General features: G+C 33.7%; 1 protein-coding gene and 1 long non-coding RNA gene across 2 annotated transcripts in view; both read right to left on the bottom strand.

Annotated features, from left to right (window-relative positions):
- Nucleotides 1-3406: 3406 nt before the first annotated feature.
- LOC127735371 (cytochrome c oxidase assembly factor 7B-like) overlaps nucleotides 3407-21109 on the bottom strand; it is a 28392-nt gene continuing 10689 nt past the window's right edge. Inside the window, exons 2-3 of the mRNA XM_052245533.1 lie at nucleotides 10940-11092; nucleotides 3407-3873 (exon numbers count right to left, since the gene is read on the bottom strand). Coding sequence (XP_052101493.1) covers nucleotides 3443-3873; nucleotides 10940-11092 — 584 coding nt within the window. The 3' untranslated portion in view covers nucleotides 3407-3442. The remainder of the gene's footprint in view (nucleotides 3874-10939; nucleotides 11093-21109) is intronic.
- LOC127735426 (uncharacterized) lies at nucleotides 8484-10933 on the bottom strand. The gene is made up of 3 exons (XR_007998417.1): nucleotides 10815-10933; nucleotides 9998-10730; nucleotides 8484-9669 (listed from the first exon to the last, which is right to left on the bottom strand). It is a non-coding gene; the product is annotated as an uncharacterized LOC127735426 (long non-coding RNA).

Below are 21109 nucleotides of genomic sequence, written 5' to 3' on the forward strand. Positions count from 1 at the left end.
ATCATGTTAACTTATTGTAAATTTTACTTTGCTGTACATTTTTGTCACTTAAAGTTTCTATCTATCATAGTTTCTGCAAAAAAACTAAAAAATTAATAAATAAACTGTTGACCCAGGGATATGTCTCGCTGTTTTGTAATTTTGATAGTAAAATGCATATGTTGAAATTAAAATGGCAATATTTAAACATGTAAACTATGCAAATGATTCAGCCAATGAACCATGACTGAAGGTGCAGGCCAAATAACCTAAATGGAAATGAGAAATGCCAATGCTTATAAAACAGCACACCATCTGAAACTTATCACTATATATGAAAAGGGAGATAACAGTGTTTTCCAAAAGATAGCATGCTAGTGAACAGTCAGTACCATTGTATTATCTCCATGGAAATGAGACTTGCAAATGCTTATATTGATTTATTATACAACTGCATGCCAACTATCATTGACTTAGAAGTGGTTTACCTTAAACTGATCTAATCACAGACTTTAATTTGTATTTAACTGTGCAAAATATTCAAACCACTAATGGTTCCCTGTAAAACTGATCGAATCATGAACTAATAATGTAAACTAAGCAAAAGTTTCAAAGTCAATAGACCATTACTGAGGGGGAGGGGCCTAATAATCTCCATGGAAATGAGATGTGCTTATGCTAATAGAACTGCATACCAAATATCATGGAACTATCACTAATGGTTCCAAATAAACAGACTTAATCACAAACTAATACATTGTTGATGCCGATGTCGCTGCCAGAAATAGTACGTCTAAATCACGCTTTTTTATGCCCACACAACTGAAAGTTGGGGGGGGCATATTGTTTTACCGCTGTCTGTCTGTCTTCCATCTGTCCTTCCGCCCGTCCGTCCCATTATAGGTATATAGCCATTCCAGATAACTCCTCCTACAGTTTGAATGCTAGGGAGTTTTCACTTTGCTGGCTGTTTGTACATATATTGAAGGTGTGCATGTGGTCAGTGTTTTGATTTTTATTAATATTTGCTCTTTTGGGAGATAGTTGAACTTTGTAATTTTTGGAGTATATACTTGCATAAGAAGTGCATAGTGTTTCCGGATAACTCCTCCTATACAGTGAACCATAGATCTATGTGCTCCCATGCTCAACTTTGTGTATTCTAAAATAACACTTTGTATCTGCAGGGACATCATTTGTGTCTCCCAGACACAATAATATCTCAAAGAAAGTCCTACATTGACTTTGTTATAATACAGTTACTTCAGAGTGGAGTGCGGGGGCATCACTTTGTCTAGTTTTACTTCTGTAAGCGAGACGAAAACTATCATTCAAGAGCAATAACTCCTATAATGGATCAATTAACAATTTTGGTCAATTTGACTTATCAGTAGATGATAACTGCTGAACATTTTTGCTGTTTAAAATTTCTCTTTCTCTATAACAGTTTTCAAGATAAGAAATTTGGTAAAATTTATTATTTCAGGGGCAATAACTCCAAATAGGGTTGTCCAATTGGTCTGAAAATTTCATGGCAGATTAATCTTAACATGCTTATCATTTTAACTCTATCAGTTTTGCTTTAACTGCTTCAGTTTTTGAGATATAAGCCAGATCCAACATTTTACATCTATGTTTTATTTTTACCCATGGTGGTTTCTTGATGGACAAGAATAAATAAATCAAATTTTTTACTAGATACCCTAAGGCCAATTTAGCCAAAGTTTGGTCCAGTGGTTTGAGAGAAGATTTTTATAAATATTACAGATGAAGGATGCAAAGGGATGGCAAAAGCTCACCTGGCCTTAAAGGTCAGGTGTGCTAAAAAGGCTGAAATTCAAAATGTTGGTTTACCTTAGTTACAGACCGATAAAAAGTGGAATTTTGAATTCTTTCACATTTTGTCATACTTTACTTTATGGTTTACATGGTTTACTTTATGGTAGGAGTTTTGCTCAATGGTGAAGGCCATATTATAAGTGACCTGTAATTATTATCTTTTTTTTCTTTGGTCTTTATGGATATTGATCCAGAAGCTTCTTTAAAATTTTACCCTCATAGCAGAGTGACAGACATGATGAACAAGATTATCGTGATATGGTTTCATGTAAAGGGCTATATATTCTATATTCCACAAATAGAAATTCAACAGTCACTACCACTAATGCTCCACTGATGAACAAAATAAAGTTGCTATTGACGTTGAAATAAAATGCACTTTCATTCACTGTATTTTATTATTTCAGACTTTTTATTCCTCCCTTTTGAAAACAAAATTATTTAGATCATTGTTCAAGGAAAAGTAGATCAACGTGAAATAAAAACATTTAGTAGTTGCTTACATCATTTGGTCTCTGTTGTAGAGATATCCCATCTGCAATCATACCACATATTCATATTTTTATACAAGTTCAATCTTTTAAAATTATTCATTAAGGTTCTACATACCAACAAGACTGGACACACTGAAATGTCTCCTCTGTTTATAGGACTATTACTTAACAATATGCTAACTAATTTTTTTTTATTAAGGAGTAGGTTTGATAAGGCCCCTATTTTAGGGTTTAGGATTAATTGGCCAATATCACAAAGAATTATAGCTATGTAGGAAATAGATTTTTATGTTGAAATTTTATGTATTAGCATTTTTTTCATGAAAACAGTTAAATTTTCATTGATTTTTAGCACTAGAAACACAGACAACATGTGTTAACAAAAAATATCTTTTAACATTTATGTTTGTTTAAAAAAAGTACATATCTGACTTGAACATTTAGTTTGTCGAAGCCTGCAATCTGTGTTTCCTGGGACTAAATTTGGTTGAAATCTAAATGATTTCTTCAACTTTCACCAAAATCTCTAGTTTTGGCCTAATCAGAGTGTCAATATAGTTTTGGCCTAATCAGAGTGTCAATATCAACACTTTATAAGAAAAGTTTAACAACAAAAGTTCTGTTTTATTTTCTAACATGACTTTTCATTAATTTGAAACATTTTTTAACTGACACCAATGGATTTAATATTCTGGGCCAAATAGGGCACTTATCAAACTTACTCCTTTGACTGCCGTACTGGTTGTACAGTAGGAAACATCAAACAGACCACTAAACTCCCATATTTGATCCATATAAGATATAATTTAAAATTAAAAACATCGCATACCATTGAAAGTTATTATTAGTAATGGCAGCCATGTTGATAAGTGAGTGGCATTATAAAATGTGTAAGTTTTATAATGAACACCCTAAGAATAAACTCAAGTTCAAATTGATCCAGTGGTGTAAGATAAGATGTCTATTAAGCTTGACAGTTACATATTGACGTCTGTAACTCTCATAGCTGAGCCTAAGATTCTTAATATTTATCCATAAAATTAATAAGCTTAAAAGTATAATAAAGACATAGTTAATCAAATAAACAGTAATAATTAACATCAAAATATTACTTTATTAAACAGAACAAACTATTGACTCATTCTTAATGTTGATGCCTTTTCTTTTTCAGCCAGTTTTTTCACCATGTCTCTATATTTTTCAGCCAAGTCTTCATTTTTTGGCATACCATCACCCTTTCTATACATATAACTAAGATTGATACATGATTGTGGCATTTCCAAATCACAGCCTTTTTTATGATACTCAGTGGCTTTTGTCATGTCTCTTTGAACATGTGTACCTTTTCTATAGATCTCTCCTAGTTTACTACAACTCCTACCATCATTTCGGTCACAAGCTATATTGAAATATTCTAAACATTTTTTAAGATTTTTATTTTCACCAACATATTCAGGGTCCATGTTCATCAGTGCTGAGGAATAACATGATTCATTGTTTCCATACTGGCAAGCTTTGTGGTGATATTTAAAAATGTCCTCTGTTTTTCCATCCTTAATGCCTGAAATAAAAGTAAGTAAAGATGGGATAAGATAGTTAATTATCAATTTTTTTGTTGGTCTAATTCTACAATGCAAAATTGGACATCCATTATTTGTAAACTTTCAATAATAACATTAGAATGTATATAAAATATGTAGTTTTCCCGAGAGGCAGATTATGGGGTATGAAGCTACAGACAATTATGGTAAATGCATAGACTTTTATCACATGCCCCTCCAGTACTTTGCTATGGTGGGCCCCTCCATTTTACAAAATCTTTGATCTGTATCTGAACCATAACATAGCAAAAAATAAATGGGGAATGTGTCCATGGGACACAGATGATGCCCCCGCTTGCATATCATATAAAGTTATAAAGGGACATAACTGGAGAATGGTAAAAGTGATGCTACCAAAATTTGTACTTGATCTGAGTTTTGTAGTAATAAGTATTGTGTATTAGTTTCATAACATTTGGTTGAGACCAACTTAAGTTAAAGAACGGAAACGAAAAATTCAGCAATTTTTCCATTTGTAAAGGGACATAACTCTAGAACAGTAAAAGTGACGCCACCAAAATTCAAACTTGATCTGTATTTTGTGGTAATAAGCATTGTGTATAAGTTTCATAAAATTTGGTTGAGGTAAACTTAAGTTGGAGAACAGAAACAAAAAATTAAGCAATTTTTCCATTTGTAAAGGGGCATAACTCTGGAACAGTTAAAGTGACACCACCAAAATTCAAACTTGATCTGTATTTTGTGGTAATAAGCATTGTGTATAAGTTTCATAAAATTTGGTTGAGGCAAACTAAATTTAGAGAACGGAAACAAAAAATTCAGCAATTTTTCCATTTGTAAAGGGGCATAACTCTAGAATGGTTAAAGTGACACCACCAAAATTCAAACTTGATCTGTGATTTGTGGTAATAAGCATTGTGTATAAGTTTCATAACATTTGGTTGAGGCAAACTAAAGTCAATGTTAAGTTTTCATGGTTTTGTCTGTTAATAGGATACTTTAAGCAATAGGTAAACTATATTGTTGTACGGAAACCAACTTTGGGACGTACGAACGGACGGACGGATGTACAAACGGATGGACAGACGGACGGACGAACAGACGGACGGACGGACGTACGTACGGAAGTACAGATGGACAAGGGTAAAACTTAATGCATAAAAATGGTGAGATACCATGAAACATAACATGACGACAAAAGATGGTGAGATACCATGAAACATAACATGACGACAAAGAATGGTGAGATACAATGAAATATAACATGAGGACAAAGAATGATGCGATACCATGAAATATAACATGGCAAATAAAATGCTTCGCTGAGTGCAGCTGGATACGACCGCAGAGGTCCAACCCTGAACAGTTGGGGCATAAACGGACACAATATTCGCACTTGATACCAGCCTGAATTTGGATTGTAATTAAATATTTGACACATAATAGGTTTCTGACACCGAATAACAGTAGTCAAAGAACTTAGAATTGGTAATATGATTTGAATTTATATTCAATTTTTTGCTTTTTTGCAATGCACTATGCTGTTGCAAAATTGACCCCCCCCCCCCCCCCCCCCCCCCCCCCCAAACAAAAAAAAATTTACCCCCCTTTTTTTTGATTTTGTGAAATACACTATGCTGTTGCATATTGACCCCCCTCCAATAATAAAAGAAAATTTTTTTTTCCCTCAAGATATGGTCATAATCTCAATTCAAATTTCCAATGGAGTTTGCAACCATAATTGCCAATTTAAATACATCATAAAAGTCTTAAAATAGAAAAAAAAATCGACCCCCCCCCAAATTTTTTGAACCCCCTAATGATTCATCATCCCCAAACTCAATCCCAGCCTTCCCTTTGTGGTATGGTACCTTGCAGTACAATTTCAGAGAGATCCATACACTTGAACACAAGTTATTGTCTGGAAACTAGAAAAATGCTTGTTTTTTGGCCCCTTATTGGCCCCAAATTCATAAACGTTTAGGGCAATTACCCCCAAACTCAAACCCAGCTTTCCCTTTGTGATATGGAACCTTGTAGTACAATTTCATAAAGATCCATACACTTACACACAAGTTAATTGTCCTGAAACTAGAAAAATGCTTGTTTTTTGCCCCTTTTTGGCCCCTAATTCCTAAAATTTTGAGGCAATTACCCCCAAAATAAATCCCAGCCTTTCCTTTGTGGTATGGTACCTTGCAGTACAATTTCAGAGAGATCCATACACTTGAACACAAGTTATTGTCTGGAAACTAGAAAAATGCTTATTTTTGGCCCCTTATTCCTAAACGTTTTGGGCAATTACCCCCAAACTCAATTCCAGCTTTCCATTTGTGATATGGAACCTTGTAGTACAATTTTAGAAAGATCCATACACTTACACCCAAGTTATTGTCATGAAACTAGAAAAATGCTTGTTTTTTACCCCTTTTTTGGACCCGAATTCTTAAAATTTTGAGGCAATTACCCCCAAAATCAATCCCAGCATTCCCTTTGTGATATGGAACCATGTGGTACAATGTCAGAGAGATCCATACACTAACACACAAGTTATTATCTGGAAGTTACAAAAATGCTTATTTTTGGCCCCTTTTTGGCCCCTAATTCCTTAACTGTTGGTACCATAATCCCCAAAATCAATCCCAACCTTCCTTTTGTGGTATTGAACCTTTTGGTAAAATTTCATAGAGATCCATTCCCTTAAACTAAAGTTATTGTGCGAAAACCAATGTGTCTTCGGAAGATGACGACGACGCCAACGTCATACCAATATAAAAAGGATAGTGAAATTACATAAAGAATAACATTGCAACAATGAAAGGTGAGATACCATGAAACATAACATTCCAACAATGAAGGATGAGATACCTTAAAACATAACAGGGCAACAAAAGATGGTGAGATACTATGAAACATAACATGACGACAAAGAATGGTGAGATACCATTAAATATAACATGACGACAAAGAATGGTGAGATACCATTAAATACAACATGGCAGAAAAGGATGGTGAAATTACATAAAGCATAACATTGCAACAATGAAGGGTGAGATACCATGAAATATAACATGGCAACAAAGGATGGTGAGATACCATGAAATATTACATTACAACAAAGGATGGTTTTTAAACATGAAATAGAACATAAATACGAAGGGTTGTGAGATATCATGAAATATAACATGGAAACGAAAAAATGAGAGATACCATGAAACATGACATGGCAACCAAGAGTAGTGAGATAAAATTACATTAAATACAGCAATAAAAGATAATGACATAACATGGCAACAAAAGATAGTAAGGCAACATTACATTAAACATAGCAACAAAAGATAATGAGATAACATGAAGTATAACATAGCAACAAAAGATAATGAGATAACATCAGGTATAACATAGCAACAAAAGATAATGAGATAACATGAAGTATAACATAGCAACAAAAGATAATGAGATAACATCAAGTATAACATGGCAACAAAAGATAATGAGATAACATCAGGTATAACATGGCAACAAAAGATAATGAGATAACATCAAGTATAACATAGCAACAAAAGATAATGAGATAACATCAAGTATAACATGACAACAAAAGATAATGAGATAACATCAGGTATAACATAGCAACAAAAGATAATGAGATGACATGAAGTATAACATAGCAACAAAAGATAATGACATAACATGAAGTGTAACATGGCAACAAAGGATAGTAAGGCAACATTAAATACAAAATGGCAACAATGAATGTTGAGATACCATGAAACATAAAGTGGCAACAAAGGATGGTGAGATACCATGAAATATAACATTGACAACAAAAGATGTGGAGATACCATGAAACATAAAATGGCAACAACGAATGGTAAGATACCATGAAACATAACATGGCAACAAAGAATGGTGAGATACCATGTAATGTAACATTGCAACAAAAGATGCAGAGATACCATGTAATATAGCGAGGCAACAAAAGAGGTGAGATAACATGAAACAAAATGTGGCAACAAAGAATGGTGAGATACCATGTAATGTAACATTGCAACAAAAGATGTGGAGATACCATGTAATATAATGAGGCAACAAAAGAGGGTGAGATAACATGAAACATAACGTGGCAACAAAGAATGGTGAGATACCATGTAATGTAAAATGGCAACAAAAGATGTGGAGATACCATGTAATATAACGAGGCAACAAAAGATGTGGAGAAACTGTAAATTCAGAAATTAAAGCGTGCTAATATTTTTGTGGAAAGGACAAAAATGCAAGATTAATTATTGCGATTGCAGGAAAATCTGCATACAGTTATTTATATCAGATATCGGAATGTGAGTTCCTATTATTGCGATACTCACTCAATCACATTATTCGCATTAATAAAAACCATGCAATAATTTCTGAATTTACAGTACCTTGTAATATAACATGGCAACAAAAGATGTGGAGATACCATGTAATATAACATGGTAACAAAAGATGTGGAGATACCATGAAACATAACATGGTAACAAAGATTGGTGAGATACCATGTAATGTAACATGGCAACAAAAGATGTGGAGATACCATTTAATGTAACATGGCAACAAAAGAGGGTGAGATAACATGAAATATAACAATGCAACAAAGGAGTTTTAGATACCATGAAACATAACATGGGAACAAAAATAGCAGAGGAGAGTAGTGAATAATTTAACAGAGAATATCAAAGATTCAGGATGCTTTAGAGCTTGAAATACTGTACATACACTTATCTATCATTGAAGTGTATGTAATAATTACACTTTTTCAAGACAAAGGACATATGACAGACAGATACTTCAGATCTTATGTATTTAAGATGTTTGTCTTAAACTCCCCCAGCTTTCCCTTCAATATTATTTGTCTTACATCTCCCGAGCTTTCCCTTCAACATCATATGTTTGTCTTAAACTCCCCCAAGCTTTTCCTTCAGCATTATATGTTTGTATTTACTCTCCCAAGCCTTCCCTTCAACATTATATGTTTGTCTTACCTCCTAAAAGCTTTCCCTTTGCATTATATGTTTGTATCACCTCACCAGAGATTTCCCTTCAGCATTATGTGTTTGGCTTACCTCCCCAAGATTTCCCTTCAACATAAGATGTATGTCTTACCACCTGAAAGCTTTCTCTTCAACATTATATATGTTTCCTACCTCACCAAAGATTTCCCTTCAACATTATATAATTGTCTTACCTTCCAAAAGATTTCCCTTCAACATTATATATTAGTCTTACCTTCCCAAAGATTTCCCTTCAATATTTTGTTTGTCTTACATCTCCTATGTCTTCCCTTTAATATCATATATTTGTCTTACCTCCCCCAAGCTTTTCCTTCAGCATTATATGATTGCATAATTTTCCAAAGCCTTCCCTTCAACGTCATCTGTTTGTCTTACCTCCTGAAAGCTTTCCCTTTGGCATTATATGTTTGTCTTACCTCACCTGAGATTTCCCTTCAGCATTATATGTTTGTCTTACCTCCTGAAAGCTTTCCCGTCAACATTATATGTTTGTCTTACCTCCCCTAAGCTTTCCCTTCAGCATTATATTTATCTTACCTCCTCAAAGCTTTCCCTTTGGCATTATGTGTTTTTCTTGTCGCCCCAGATTTCCCTTCAGCATTTTATGTTTGTCTTACCTCCCCCAAGCTTTCCCTTCCACATCATATGTTTGTCTTAAACTCCCCCAAGCTTTTCCTTCAGCATAATATGTTTGTATTAACTCTCCCAAGCCTTCCCTTCAACATCATATGTTTGTCTTACCTCCTAAAAGCTTTCCCTTTGCATTATATGTTTGTCTTACCTCACCAGAGATTTCTCTTCAGCATTATGTGTTTGGCTTACCTCCCCCAAGATTTCCCTTCAACATAAGATGTATGTCTTACCACCTGAAAGCTTTCTCTTCAACATTATATATGTTTCCTACCTCACCAAAGATTTCCCTTCAACATTATATATTTGTCTTACCTTCCCCAAGATTTCCCTTCAACATTATATATTAAGTCTTACTTCCCCAAAGATATCCCTTCAACATCATATATAGTTTTACCTCCCCCAAAGATTTCCCTTCAACATTATATATTTGTCTTACCTTCCCAAAGATTTCCCTTCAACATTATATATTAGTCTTACCTCCCCATAGATTTCCCTTCAACATTATATATTTGTCTTACCTTCCAAAAGATTTCCCTTCAACATTATATATTAGTCTTACCTTCCCAAAGATTTCCCTTCAATATTTTGTTTGTCTTACATCTCCCATGTCTTCCCTTTAATATCATATATTTGTCTTACCTTCCCCAAGCTTTTCCTTCAGCATTATATGTTTGTCTTACCTCCTGAAAGCTTTCCTGTCAACATTATATGTTTTTCTTACCTCCCATAAGCTTTCCCTTCAGCATTATATCTATCTTACCTCCTGAAAGCTTTCCCTTTGGCATTATGTGTTTTTCTTGTCTCCCCAAGATTTCCCTTCAGCATTTTATGTTTGTCTTACCTCCCCCAAGATTTCCCTTCAACATTATATGTTTGTCTCGTCTCCCCAAAGCTTTCCCTTCAGCATGATATATTAGTCTTACCTCTTGAAAGCTTTCCCTTTGGCTTTATATGTTTTTCTTTCCTCCCCCAAGCTTTCCCTTCAACATTAAATGTTTAACTTGTCTCCCCCAAGATTTCCTTTCAGCATCATATGTTTCTCTTACCTCCCTCAAGCTGTCCTTTCAGAGTTATATGCTTGTCTTATCTCCTGAAAGCTTTCCCTTCACTATAATATATTTGTCTAACCTCCCTCAAGCTGTCCTTTCAGAGTTATATGTTTGGCTTACCTCCTGAAATCTTTATCTTCACTATAATATATATTTGTCTTACCTCCCTCAATCTGTCCTTTCAGATTTATATGTTTGGCTTACCTCCTGAAAGCTTTCCCTTCACTATAATATATTTGTCTTACCTCCCTCAAGCTGTCCTTTCAGAGTTATATGTTTGGCTTACCTCCTGAAATCTTTTCCTTCACTATAATATATATTTGTCTTACCTCCCCCAAGTTTTCCCTTCAGCATCATATGTTTGGCTAACTTGTTACAGCTATCCCCATGTTCATTATCATCACAATTTGTTTGATATAGCTTTACTGCTTTCTGTTTGTCAATTTTTATTGTGTCATAAAACGATGCTAATCTATAACAACCTGTAAAAAAACAAAGAATTTAAGAAGTGATAATATACAATCTTTAGACAAGAATATTGAAGAACTTGAAAATAATATTACCGAAATTTACGAACAAAATGCTAAACGGGCTCAAATTAGATCACGAGAGAAATGGGTTGAATTTGGGGAAAAAATAACTTGTACTTTTTAGGTTTAGAAAAACAGAGACGGGTAAAAAAGTCAATCAATAAATCAAAAGGGGAAAATGATGAGATTATAGCAGATCCAGGTGATATACTGTGTAGTGTAAAAGAGTATTATAAAAATGTATACTCGACGCAAAGCCTGATAAAATATCAAGGGATAAATATATATTTGAGACAAAACTATGGAAAAAGAAATGGATGAAAATGATAAATCAGTCTGTGATGGGGATATTACAGTAGACAAATGCTCAGATGCTATTTATAAAATAAAACTTAACGAATCTCCTGGATAAGACGGATTAACAGTTGAATTTTATAGAAAATTTTGCGATAAATTAAAGTACATAGTAGTAAACATTCTTAATATTGGATATAAAGATCAAACACTTACATATTCACAGTGTACAAGTGTATTAACACTTTTAGTTAAAAAGGGTGATCCCTTGTCACTTAAGGCGAAGTGTACGTAATTAACTACTCCACAGATTTTTTTTTTATTTTACATGTGGATTCTGCTTGTAAAAATACATCAGACAATAAAATAAAAAAAGGGGGTAACCGTTTTCGTTTTTCAGATACAAGCTGTTGAAATTAACAGCATGATACGCCAAAAATACAAAGGATATATAGGGAAAATCATAAAAATCGGCAGATATTTTTACTTTATCAAGATTTTCTAATTCGTTGGTCCACAGAATTTTTTTAAAAATCGATATGCGATTCAAAAATGAACGACGAACCCATTGGTGCAAAGAAAGTCCTTAGCAACCGTGCTAGTTTTCAAGCTATATCATGTGGAAGTTTGATTTTTAGCGGAAAGAATAAAAAACATTCGGCGACGTTATTGATGTCTACTGTAACGTCATCACAATTTCTACTAGATATAACTCTATAACGCTATTATACCGTACAGTGTCGAAACAAAATCGTGAGTGTGTATAAAATTGAGAATGGAAATGGGGAATATGTCAAAGAGACAACAACCCGACCAAAGAGCAGACAACAGCCGAAGGCCACCAATGGGTCTTCAACGTAGCGAGAAAATCCCGCACCCGGAGGTGGTTCTCAGCTGGCCCCTAAATAAAATTGTGTACTAGTTCAGTGAAAATGGACGTCACACTAAACTTCAAAACATATAAATGAACTAAAATTAAAAAAATATACAAGACTAACAAAGGCCAGAGGCTCCTGACTTGGGACAGGCGCAACAATGCGGCGGGGTTAAACATGTTTTGTGAGATCTCAACCCTCCCCCTATGCCTCTAGCCAATGTAGAATAAAGAAACACATAGCAATAACTCAGTTTAAAAGAAGCCCGAGTCCGATGTCAGAATAGGTAACAAAAGAAACTAAACAAAAAGACAATGATACATAAATTAACAAAGGACTACTAGCAGTTATTGACATGCCAGCTCCAGACCTCAATTAAACTGATTGAAAGATTATGTCTTCATCATATGAAAATTAAGTACAATACCTCCCGTTAGGGGTTTAGTATCATACAATCATAAAATATATGAGAAGAACATAACCTGTATCATGCCAATCACTGGTTTTAGAATAATAGTGTTTATTTCCGATGCAAAGACCCTATGAGTGAATCAATATTAATACCAAAATATGCAATCCTTAATGACCTGACAACAGTATCGTAACTATATCCTTTCCGAATAAGTCTGTTTAAAGTTTTGGTTAGCTTTTGAGGTGAATGCCGACATTTTTGTGCTTTGTAAAGAATATTACCATAAAATATTGGATGTGAAATACCTGAACGTATAAGATGTCTACATGTTGATTTATATTTACGAATTATTTATAACCCGTTGACAGAATGATTCTATACGTATTTAAATAATCGGTTATAATATTGGGATCGCGTATACACGTCTTTTTTAAAATCTTATTTCTGTATGTTTGTATTTTAAAAAAGTGTATATAATTTGCTGCATCTTTTCATCCTCACCATTTCCGGCGCTATTCGAGGTATTGCGCACAAAACCCATTTTATTTGTCAGGTTCACACACGTGCACGTGACACAACTCTGCAATTTTATTTAAAAAATTTCCTGTCTCGATCGCTTTCCCTTTTCTTTAACTACACGACAAAGCATAATATAATGTTTGCTGGAGATTTTAAGTAAAAAAGGAAACAATTTCTTGTACCATTATTTGTTGAATATCCACATGCACGACTCCCAAAAAATAAGAAAACTGCATCTGCATATTATCTTGAGAATTTTTATGGCTGTAATAAGGTCAAAAGAAGAACCCGCATATGAATTTTAGCAAAGTAAATCAGATCGGAGTTTTTGATATAACTTGTCCCTGTATATAATGCAAATGAATTGCAGTTTTGTTAATATAATATGAAAATAAGGAGATGTGGTATGGTTGCAAATGAGACAACTATCTGCCACAGTTTAAGGTAGATCGGGTGTCTTTTTCTGAGCGTCCGTTCTGATCATGTTGCAAAAATACTTTTTTGTTTTAAAAATATTTTACCAAGTATCATTTAATATACAACAAAATACCTAAAACTTGAAATTTAAAGATTGAACTATCAAAAAATTAAGTGTCGTAAAGTATATTTAAAATTTTTGGGGATTTTTTCAAGAAAATAAGGCCCGTGACCCCCTATTTTTATTGGATATTTCGGAGTTATTAATGAAAAGCAATTTTCTCATCGAATTTTAGCCAATTCTATCGTTCAATGTTTCTGCAATAAGGAAAACTTAAGTTTCCCCTATATTAACAATATAAAATAACCCAAATTTCGTTAATTTCAATGTGTTATTACGAAAAAACACGGTCCGTGATCCCCAGTTTTTATATTGAAATTTGAAATTACATTGACCCAGAAGTCTTTTACAGAAGTTTAAGAAAAATGTATCGTCCAACATTTAGACACCCCAGCTACCTTAAATGATGTAGATGTAAGCAATTATTATAGGCAACCATACGGCCTTCAACAATGAGAAAAATCCATATCGTATAGTCGGTTATAAAAAGCCCCGACATTGTAGACCTTATTTTCTTCACCCCTACCCCTTCTTCCCCTACCTTATACTACTGCTGAATGATACACAAAAGCACAACAAAAGAAAACATATTTCGGTATCCCTTCGAAATTGGAATTCGATAAAGAAAAATAACACGTTCTATTTTTATCATACATGTGTAGTTTCAGTTTCAACCATGGTTCTAAATTTAGATTTTACTTTCCCCAAAAATTGCGGACGGAATGGAATAGAAGACACCTGTTTATTTTCTGCACCTTGAAAACTGAGATTTGGATGACATATATTTTACTTATTCTGAGATAAATGTAATAGTGCTCAATTCTTAGTTTCTGAGTGTGTAATGTTTTGTGGACGAAATCTGATGGGTTTTTTTTTTTTGCTGTTGGCTTTTTCTTCGCCTTCGGCTTATAAATGTTCATTATGTTGTACTAGTTGTCGATTACCCCTTAGTATCTTTTATACTTTTTACATAAATAATAAAATATAAAACATCATAAAATTTTCAATTGCATAAAAACGGACATGCCAACGCCTTTCTTGTTCAACACACAAATTCACATGCAATATAATTATTCGTTACCTACAATTTTACGCTACACTGTGAATTTCATTCAAAACTATGGTTTTTCTAAAAATATTATAGGGTCAATTCTGGTTTGATTTTAATGAATTTGATACGAATAGAAGCAGAATTGTCACTGGTTTATTTGTTTATTTGGTTATAATTTTGTTGTTTATGCGTTTTTACCTTCTGTTGAAAAAAACACGAGTCGTATTGTGTACCTGCTCCTGCGTGTCTGAAACAAAAACAGTGGTAATAAAGTCAGACTAACTTACAATAGGATACTCAGATTTCTGATTGGAGTCATTCTAATAATTTCTTTGAAGTTTTGAGAAAGCACATGAATACTTGTTTGGATTCATGATAGACCGCACGAAGTCATTTTTCTTTCATGTGCCCATTTTTCCTTTCTTGAGAGTAGGGGAGATAACCCGCGTAACTAACGACGCACGTTTTTTATCCTAAATTCCGCTAGAGGCGTGCAATTACGTACACTTCGCCTTAATTAATTATCGCCCTATTTCTCTTTTGAATATTGACATGAAACTTTTTTGTACCCTCTAGCACAACCATTGAAAAAGATAATACCAAAGCTTAATAAAGAAGACCAGACTGGATATGTAGAGAATAGATTTATTGGTTTATACCTTAGACGGATACAAGATATTATTGATTTCACTGATTTATACAAAATAGAAGGGGCTATAGTGTTTGTAGATTTTTCTAAAGTGTTTGACTCTTTAGAATGGAATTTTATGTTTTCAGTTTTACAACATTTTGGATTTAATGATTCTTTTATAAGATGGGTTAAAACTTTGTATAGCAATACGCCAAGGATGTCCTTTGTCTTACTATTTGTTTTAAAAGTTGAAATCATGGCGTCACGATTAAGAAGCAATACCGATTTTAAAGGTATCAAAATCAAACTGGATGGCAAATATCATAGTATAATAATTTCGCAACTAGCAGACAGTACTACTTTATATTGTTGTTCCAAATACGACGTTCAATTAGCCATGAATGAAATTGAAATCTTTGGTTCTTTTTCAGGATTGAAATTAAACAGAAATAAGACAGAAGGGTTATGGGTAGGAAAGCTAAAATCATGTACAGACAAAATTGAGGGAATTAACTGGAGCGACGGACCAGTTAAATCTCTTGACATATCCTTTGGGCACTGTAGAGAGGAATGTGAAAAACTAAATTGGGAAAAAAAATTGAAAAGACGAATAAATTATTTTGTTCTTGGCAGAAAAGAAATCTTACTATTTTGGGAAAAATTTTGATAATTAAAACATTAATTGTGCCTATTTTCAATTTTATAGGAACTGCTTGTATAGTTCCTGAGAAATATTTGAAAGAAATAGAAAAAGGTTGTTTTAAATTCGTTTGGGATAATAAACCAGATAAAGTTAAAGGGGCATTAGCTACGAGATATAAAAAAAAAAATATGATTTATTTTTTGTTCAATCATTAACAAAGTGAAATAGTGAAATAACTATTCGCTTTTAACAGCCAGTTTGGTTCAGTTTTATCAAATTTATAAGCAAAGAAACATTGCTAATGAATTATTCACTTACAAGTGAATAATTCGACCTCATTGAATTCGTATTCATGTGAACTTTAATTGATCCCTATAGCTAGAGATGGGTTACGCATGAACTAGGCGTGTTCAGTTATTAAATGGAAAAGAATGTAAAGATTGAAAGTGAAACAAGGGTAAACCATTTGGTTGACTGGTTCGATCTAGAAAAATTCATTCTTATACAGGTAAAAGCGATTATTTAACATATTATTTTAACCTATAATATGAAATCAAACAGACCTAGAATAATCCAATTGCACGAGTTCGCAATCTATTTATATCTATGTTTATGTTTATATCGGGTTATTTGACCATCTGCAGTCTTGGGAGGTCACCTCGATGGTTAATTAGATGGCATCTAGACTAAAATATGCAGGAAATGCTGATCTATACTATCGACTCGAGTCTATGCATCGTAAATGTTTATTTTAGACCTTTTATAATTTGGATATGTATTTTAATATGTTATAAGTTGAATATAAGAATTTGAGTAAAATTGGTGAACATGAATTTGACAGCTAATGCCCCTTTAAAAGAAATTCAATCATTGGTCCATATGAAAAGGGGGAATTAGATAAGATAGACATAAGTTATTTTTTTGCTTTAAAAGCTATGTGGGTTAAAAGACTAGTGATTGTGAAGGAGATTGAAAAATTATACCTCAGTACAATTTCTATAATTTTGGGTCAAACTGGCTAGTGTTTCAAATGAACAGTGGGGATAATCCAGAAGAAAGACTTGAAAGAATCCCAGATTTTTATAAAACTATCCTCAAATGTTGGAAATTAACTGGTGGGGGTCTAACTAAAAAGCTTTATACATTTACAGATATAAAAAAACAAATATTATATATATATGGAACAATAAATCTATTAAATTTGAAAATAAAGCTAGTTTTAAATAAAATGCTCCGCTGGGGTGCAGCTTGATACAACCGCAGAGGTCGAACCCTGAACAGTTGGGGCAAGTATGGACACAACATTCAAGCTTGATACAGCACTGAATTTGGATTGTAATTAAATATTTGACACAGCATAGGTTTCTGACACAGAATGAAAGTGGTCTAAGAACTTAAAAAATTTTAATTTACCTATTCAAACCATATCATTATTATTTGCTTTTATATATAAATCAGAAATAACCAATTTAAAATGGTAAATTTTAAAGAAAAAAAAGGAAAAAAAATTCCCCATCAAATTTTTTGAACCCTCTTATGATTCATCACCCCCAAACTCAATCCCAGCCTTCCCTTTGTGGTATGGTACCTTGCAGTACAATTTCAGAGAGATCCATACACTTGAACACAAGTTATTCTCTGGAAACCAGAAAAATGCTTGTTTTTTGGCCCCTTTTTGGCCCCAAATTCCTACACGTTTAGGGCAATTACCCCCAAACTCAAACCCAGCTTTCCCTTTGTGATATGGAACCTTGCAGTACAATTTCATAAAGATCCATACACTTACACACAAGTTATTGTCCTGAAACTAGAAAAATGCTTGTTTTTTTGCCCTTTTATGGCCCCTTATTACTAAAATTTTGAGGGAATTACCCCCAAAATCAATCCCAGCCTTCCCTTTGTGGTATGGTACCTTGCAGTACAATTTCAGAGAGATCCATACACTTGAACACAAGTTATTGTCTGGAAACTAGAAAAATGATTATTTTTGGCCCCTTTTTGGCCCCTTATTCCCTATAAACTTTTTGGGCAATTACCCCAAACTCAATTCCAGCTTTCCCTTTGTGATATGGAACCTTGTAGTACAATTTCATAAAGATCCAAACACTTACACACACGTTATTGTCATGAAACTAGAAAAATGCTTGTTTTTTGCCCCTTTTTGGCCCCTAATTCCTAAAATTTGGAGGCAATTACCCCCAAAATCAATCCCAGCATTCCCTTTGTGATATGGAACCTTGTGATACAATTTCAGAGAGATCCATACGCTTACACACAAGTTATTGTCATGAAACTAGAAAAATGCTTGTTTTTTGCCCCTTTTTGGCCCCTAATTCCTAAAATTTGGAGGAAATTACCCCCAAAATCAATCCCAGCATTCCCTTTGTGATATGGAACCTTGTGGTACAATGTCACAGAGATCCATACACTTACACACAAGTTATGTCTGGAAGTTACAAAAATGCTTATTTTTGGCCCCTTTTTGGCCCCTAATTCCTTAACTGTTGGTACCATAACCCCCAAAATCAATCCCCATCTTCCTTTTGTGGTATTGAACCTTATGGTAAAATTTCATTGAGATCCATTCACTTAAACTAAAGTTAGAGTGCGAAAACTAATGTGTCTTCGGACGACGACGCCGGACGACGACGACGCCAACGTCATACCAATATACGACCACAAAATTTTTTTTGCGGTCGTATAAAAATAGATCAAATTGGGTAGCTGAAATTAATTTGGTAAATAAATCAATACCAAAAGACTGGGCAGCCATCTTAAAGTCAGAAAATTCTATAAAAAGCACTGTTAATATAAAAAGAAACCAATTTATATGAAAAGGTTTACCTATAATATTAGAATCACTAACAAACATCTTATTTTGTGTTAAATCTCATCTCACTATCTTTAATATGTACCACCTTTGATAAGTATTTAGTATGACGATAAATTTTCACTTCTGTACTCGTACTGTGAACAACAAATTAATTTGTTTTGTAAAAAATGTTTCTGTACTCCTAACAACAAAATTATTCTATTCAAATTTACCCGTGTATGTTATTTTATTTAAAGCCATTTTGTCCCAGGGAAGAGTTGTCTTTTTGACATTGTTTTTACATCTTTTTTATTAATATTGTATCTATATTGTGTCATAGATCAAACTTATTAATTCAGTGTATGTTTACTTGTTTTTGTTTACATATCTTTTTGATCGATTTAGGCCATTTCAATTGATATTTTAAAGTGTCTTTTTATGTTGTAATGTTACACTACTGTTTCAGGTTAGGGTGAAGGTTGGCGCCTGTTAAAACGTTTAAATCCGCTGCATTTGTATGCACCTGTCCTAAGTCAGGAGCTTGTTCAGTGGTTGTCGTTTGTTGGTGTGGTTCAAAGGTGTTTCTCATTTCTCGTTTTTTATATAGATTAGACAGTTGGTTTTCCTGTTAAAATTATTTTACACTAGTCATTTTGGGGCCCTTTATTGCTTGCTGTTCGGTGTAAGCCAAGGTTCCGTTGTCTGTACTTTGACCTATAATTGTTTACTTTTTATACATTGTGACTGGGATGGAGAGTTGTCTCATTGGCACTCATACTACTCCTTATTTATATCTTATATATAAGACTCTGATAAATAGAAAATTTGAACCAGCTATTGGACCAAAAAATGGCTGCGATGATGTGTTATATCAAAACAATTTATATGAATTTTCATTCAAGTATTTAAAAGAAAATAAACTTAAAAATTTTAGATGGAAATTACTACAACATATTTTACCTACAAAGAAACTTTTATTCAGGTGGAAAATTGTAAACAATATTTTTTGTCTCGCCTTGACAGAGTCAAAAAGCGAGACATAGGTATGCTGTTTCCAGGGTCGGGGGCAGCAGCGGGGGCAGCAGCTGCGGCAGCAGCGTCAACAATGTATTAGTTTGTGATTAGGTCTATTTTATGGTGAACCACTAGTGGTAGGTCAATGATATTTGGGTCAATATCCCTAATGCGCCTCAAAATGAGGAACTCAAAAGTTGTGTGTAAACAAAAAATCTCTGTGTAGTGATATTTGACACGCTTCTATGATAAACAAGTGACTGAGCTTAACCATTTGTGTTGATTTAGAAAGTAGGGGAACATAGAATAAATGTGTAAAAACTATGGAGCTATTAAAAGTGTTCAAAGTATTAAATTTTCAAAGAACTTATTGTGTTAAACTAGAGGCTCTAAAGAGCCTGTGTCGCTCACCTTGGTCTATGTGCATATTAAACAAAGGACACAGATGGATTCATGACAAAATTGTGTTTTGGTGATGGTGATGTGTTTGTAGATCTTACTTTACTGAACATTCTTGCTCCTTACTATTATCTCTATCTATAATGAACTTGGCCCGGTAGTTACAGTGGAAAATACTTTGTAAAAATTTACAAAAATTTACAAAATTTATGAAAATTGTAAAAAATTGACTATAAAGGGCAATAACTCCTTAAGGGGTCAATTGACAATTTTGGTCATGTTGCCTTATTTGTAGATCTAACTTTGCTGTACATTATTGCTGTTTACAGTTTATCTCTATCTATAATAATATTCAAGATAATAACCAAAAGCTGTAAAATTTTCTTAAAATTACCAATTCAGGGGCAGCAACCCAACAACGGGTTGCCTGATTGGTCTGAAAATTTCAGGGCAGATAGATCTTGACCTAATGAACAATTTTATACTCATCAGATTTGCTCTAAATGCTTTGGTTTCAGAGATATGAGCCAAAAACTGCATTTTACCCTATGTACTATTTTTTAGCCATGTCGGCCATCTTGGTTCACGGGCGGGGTCATCGGACACATTTTTGTCGAGCCTTCGACTTTTGTCGAAAAAGCGAGACATAGCGATCCTACATTCCGTCGGCGTCGGCGGCCACAAATATTCACTCTGTGGTTAAAGTTTTTGAAATTTTAATCACTTTCTTAAACTATCCTGGATTTCTACCAAACTTGGAAAGAAGCTTGTTTATGATCAT

This window comes from Mytilus californianus, unplaced genomic scaffold, assembly GCF_021869535.1.
Source record: "Mytilus californianus isolate M0D057914Y unplaced genomic scaffold, xbMytCali1.0.p SCAF_1, whole genome shotgun sequence".
NCBI classification, from domain to species: domain Eukaryota; kingdom Metazoa; phylum Mollusca; class Bivalvia; order Mytilida; family Mytilidae; genus Mytilus; species Mytilus californianus.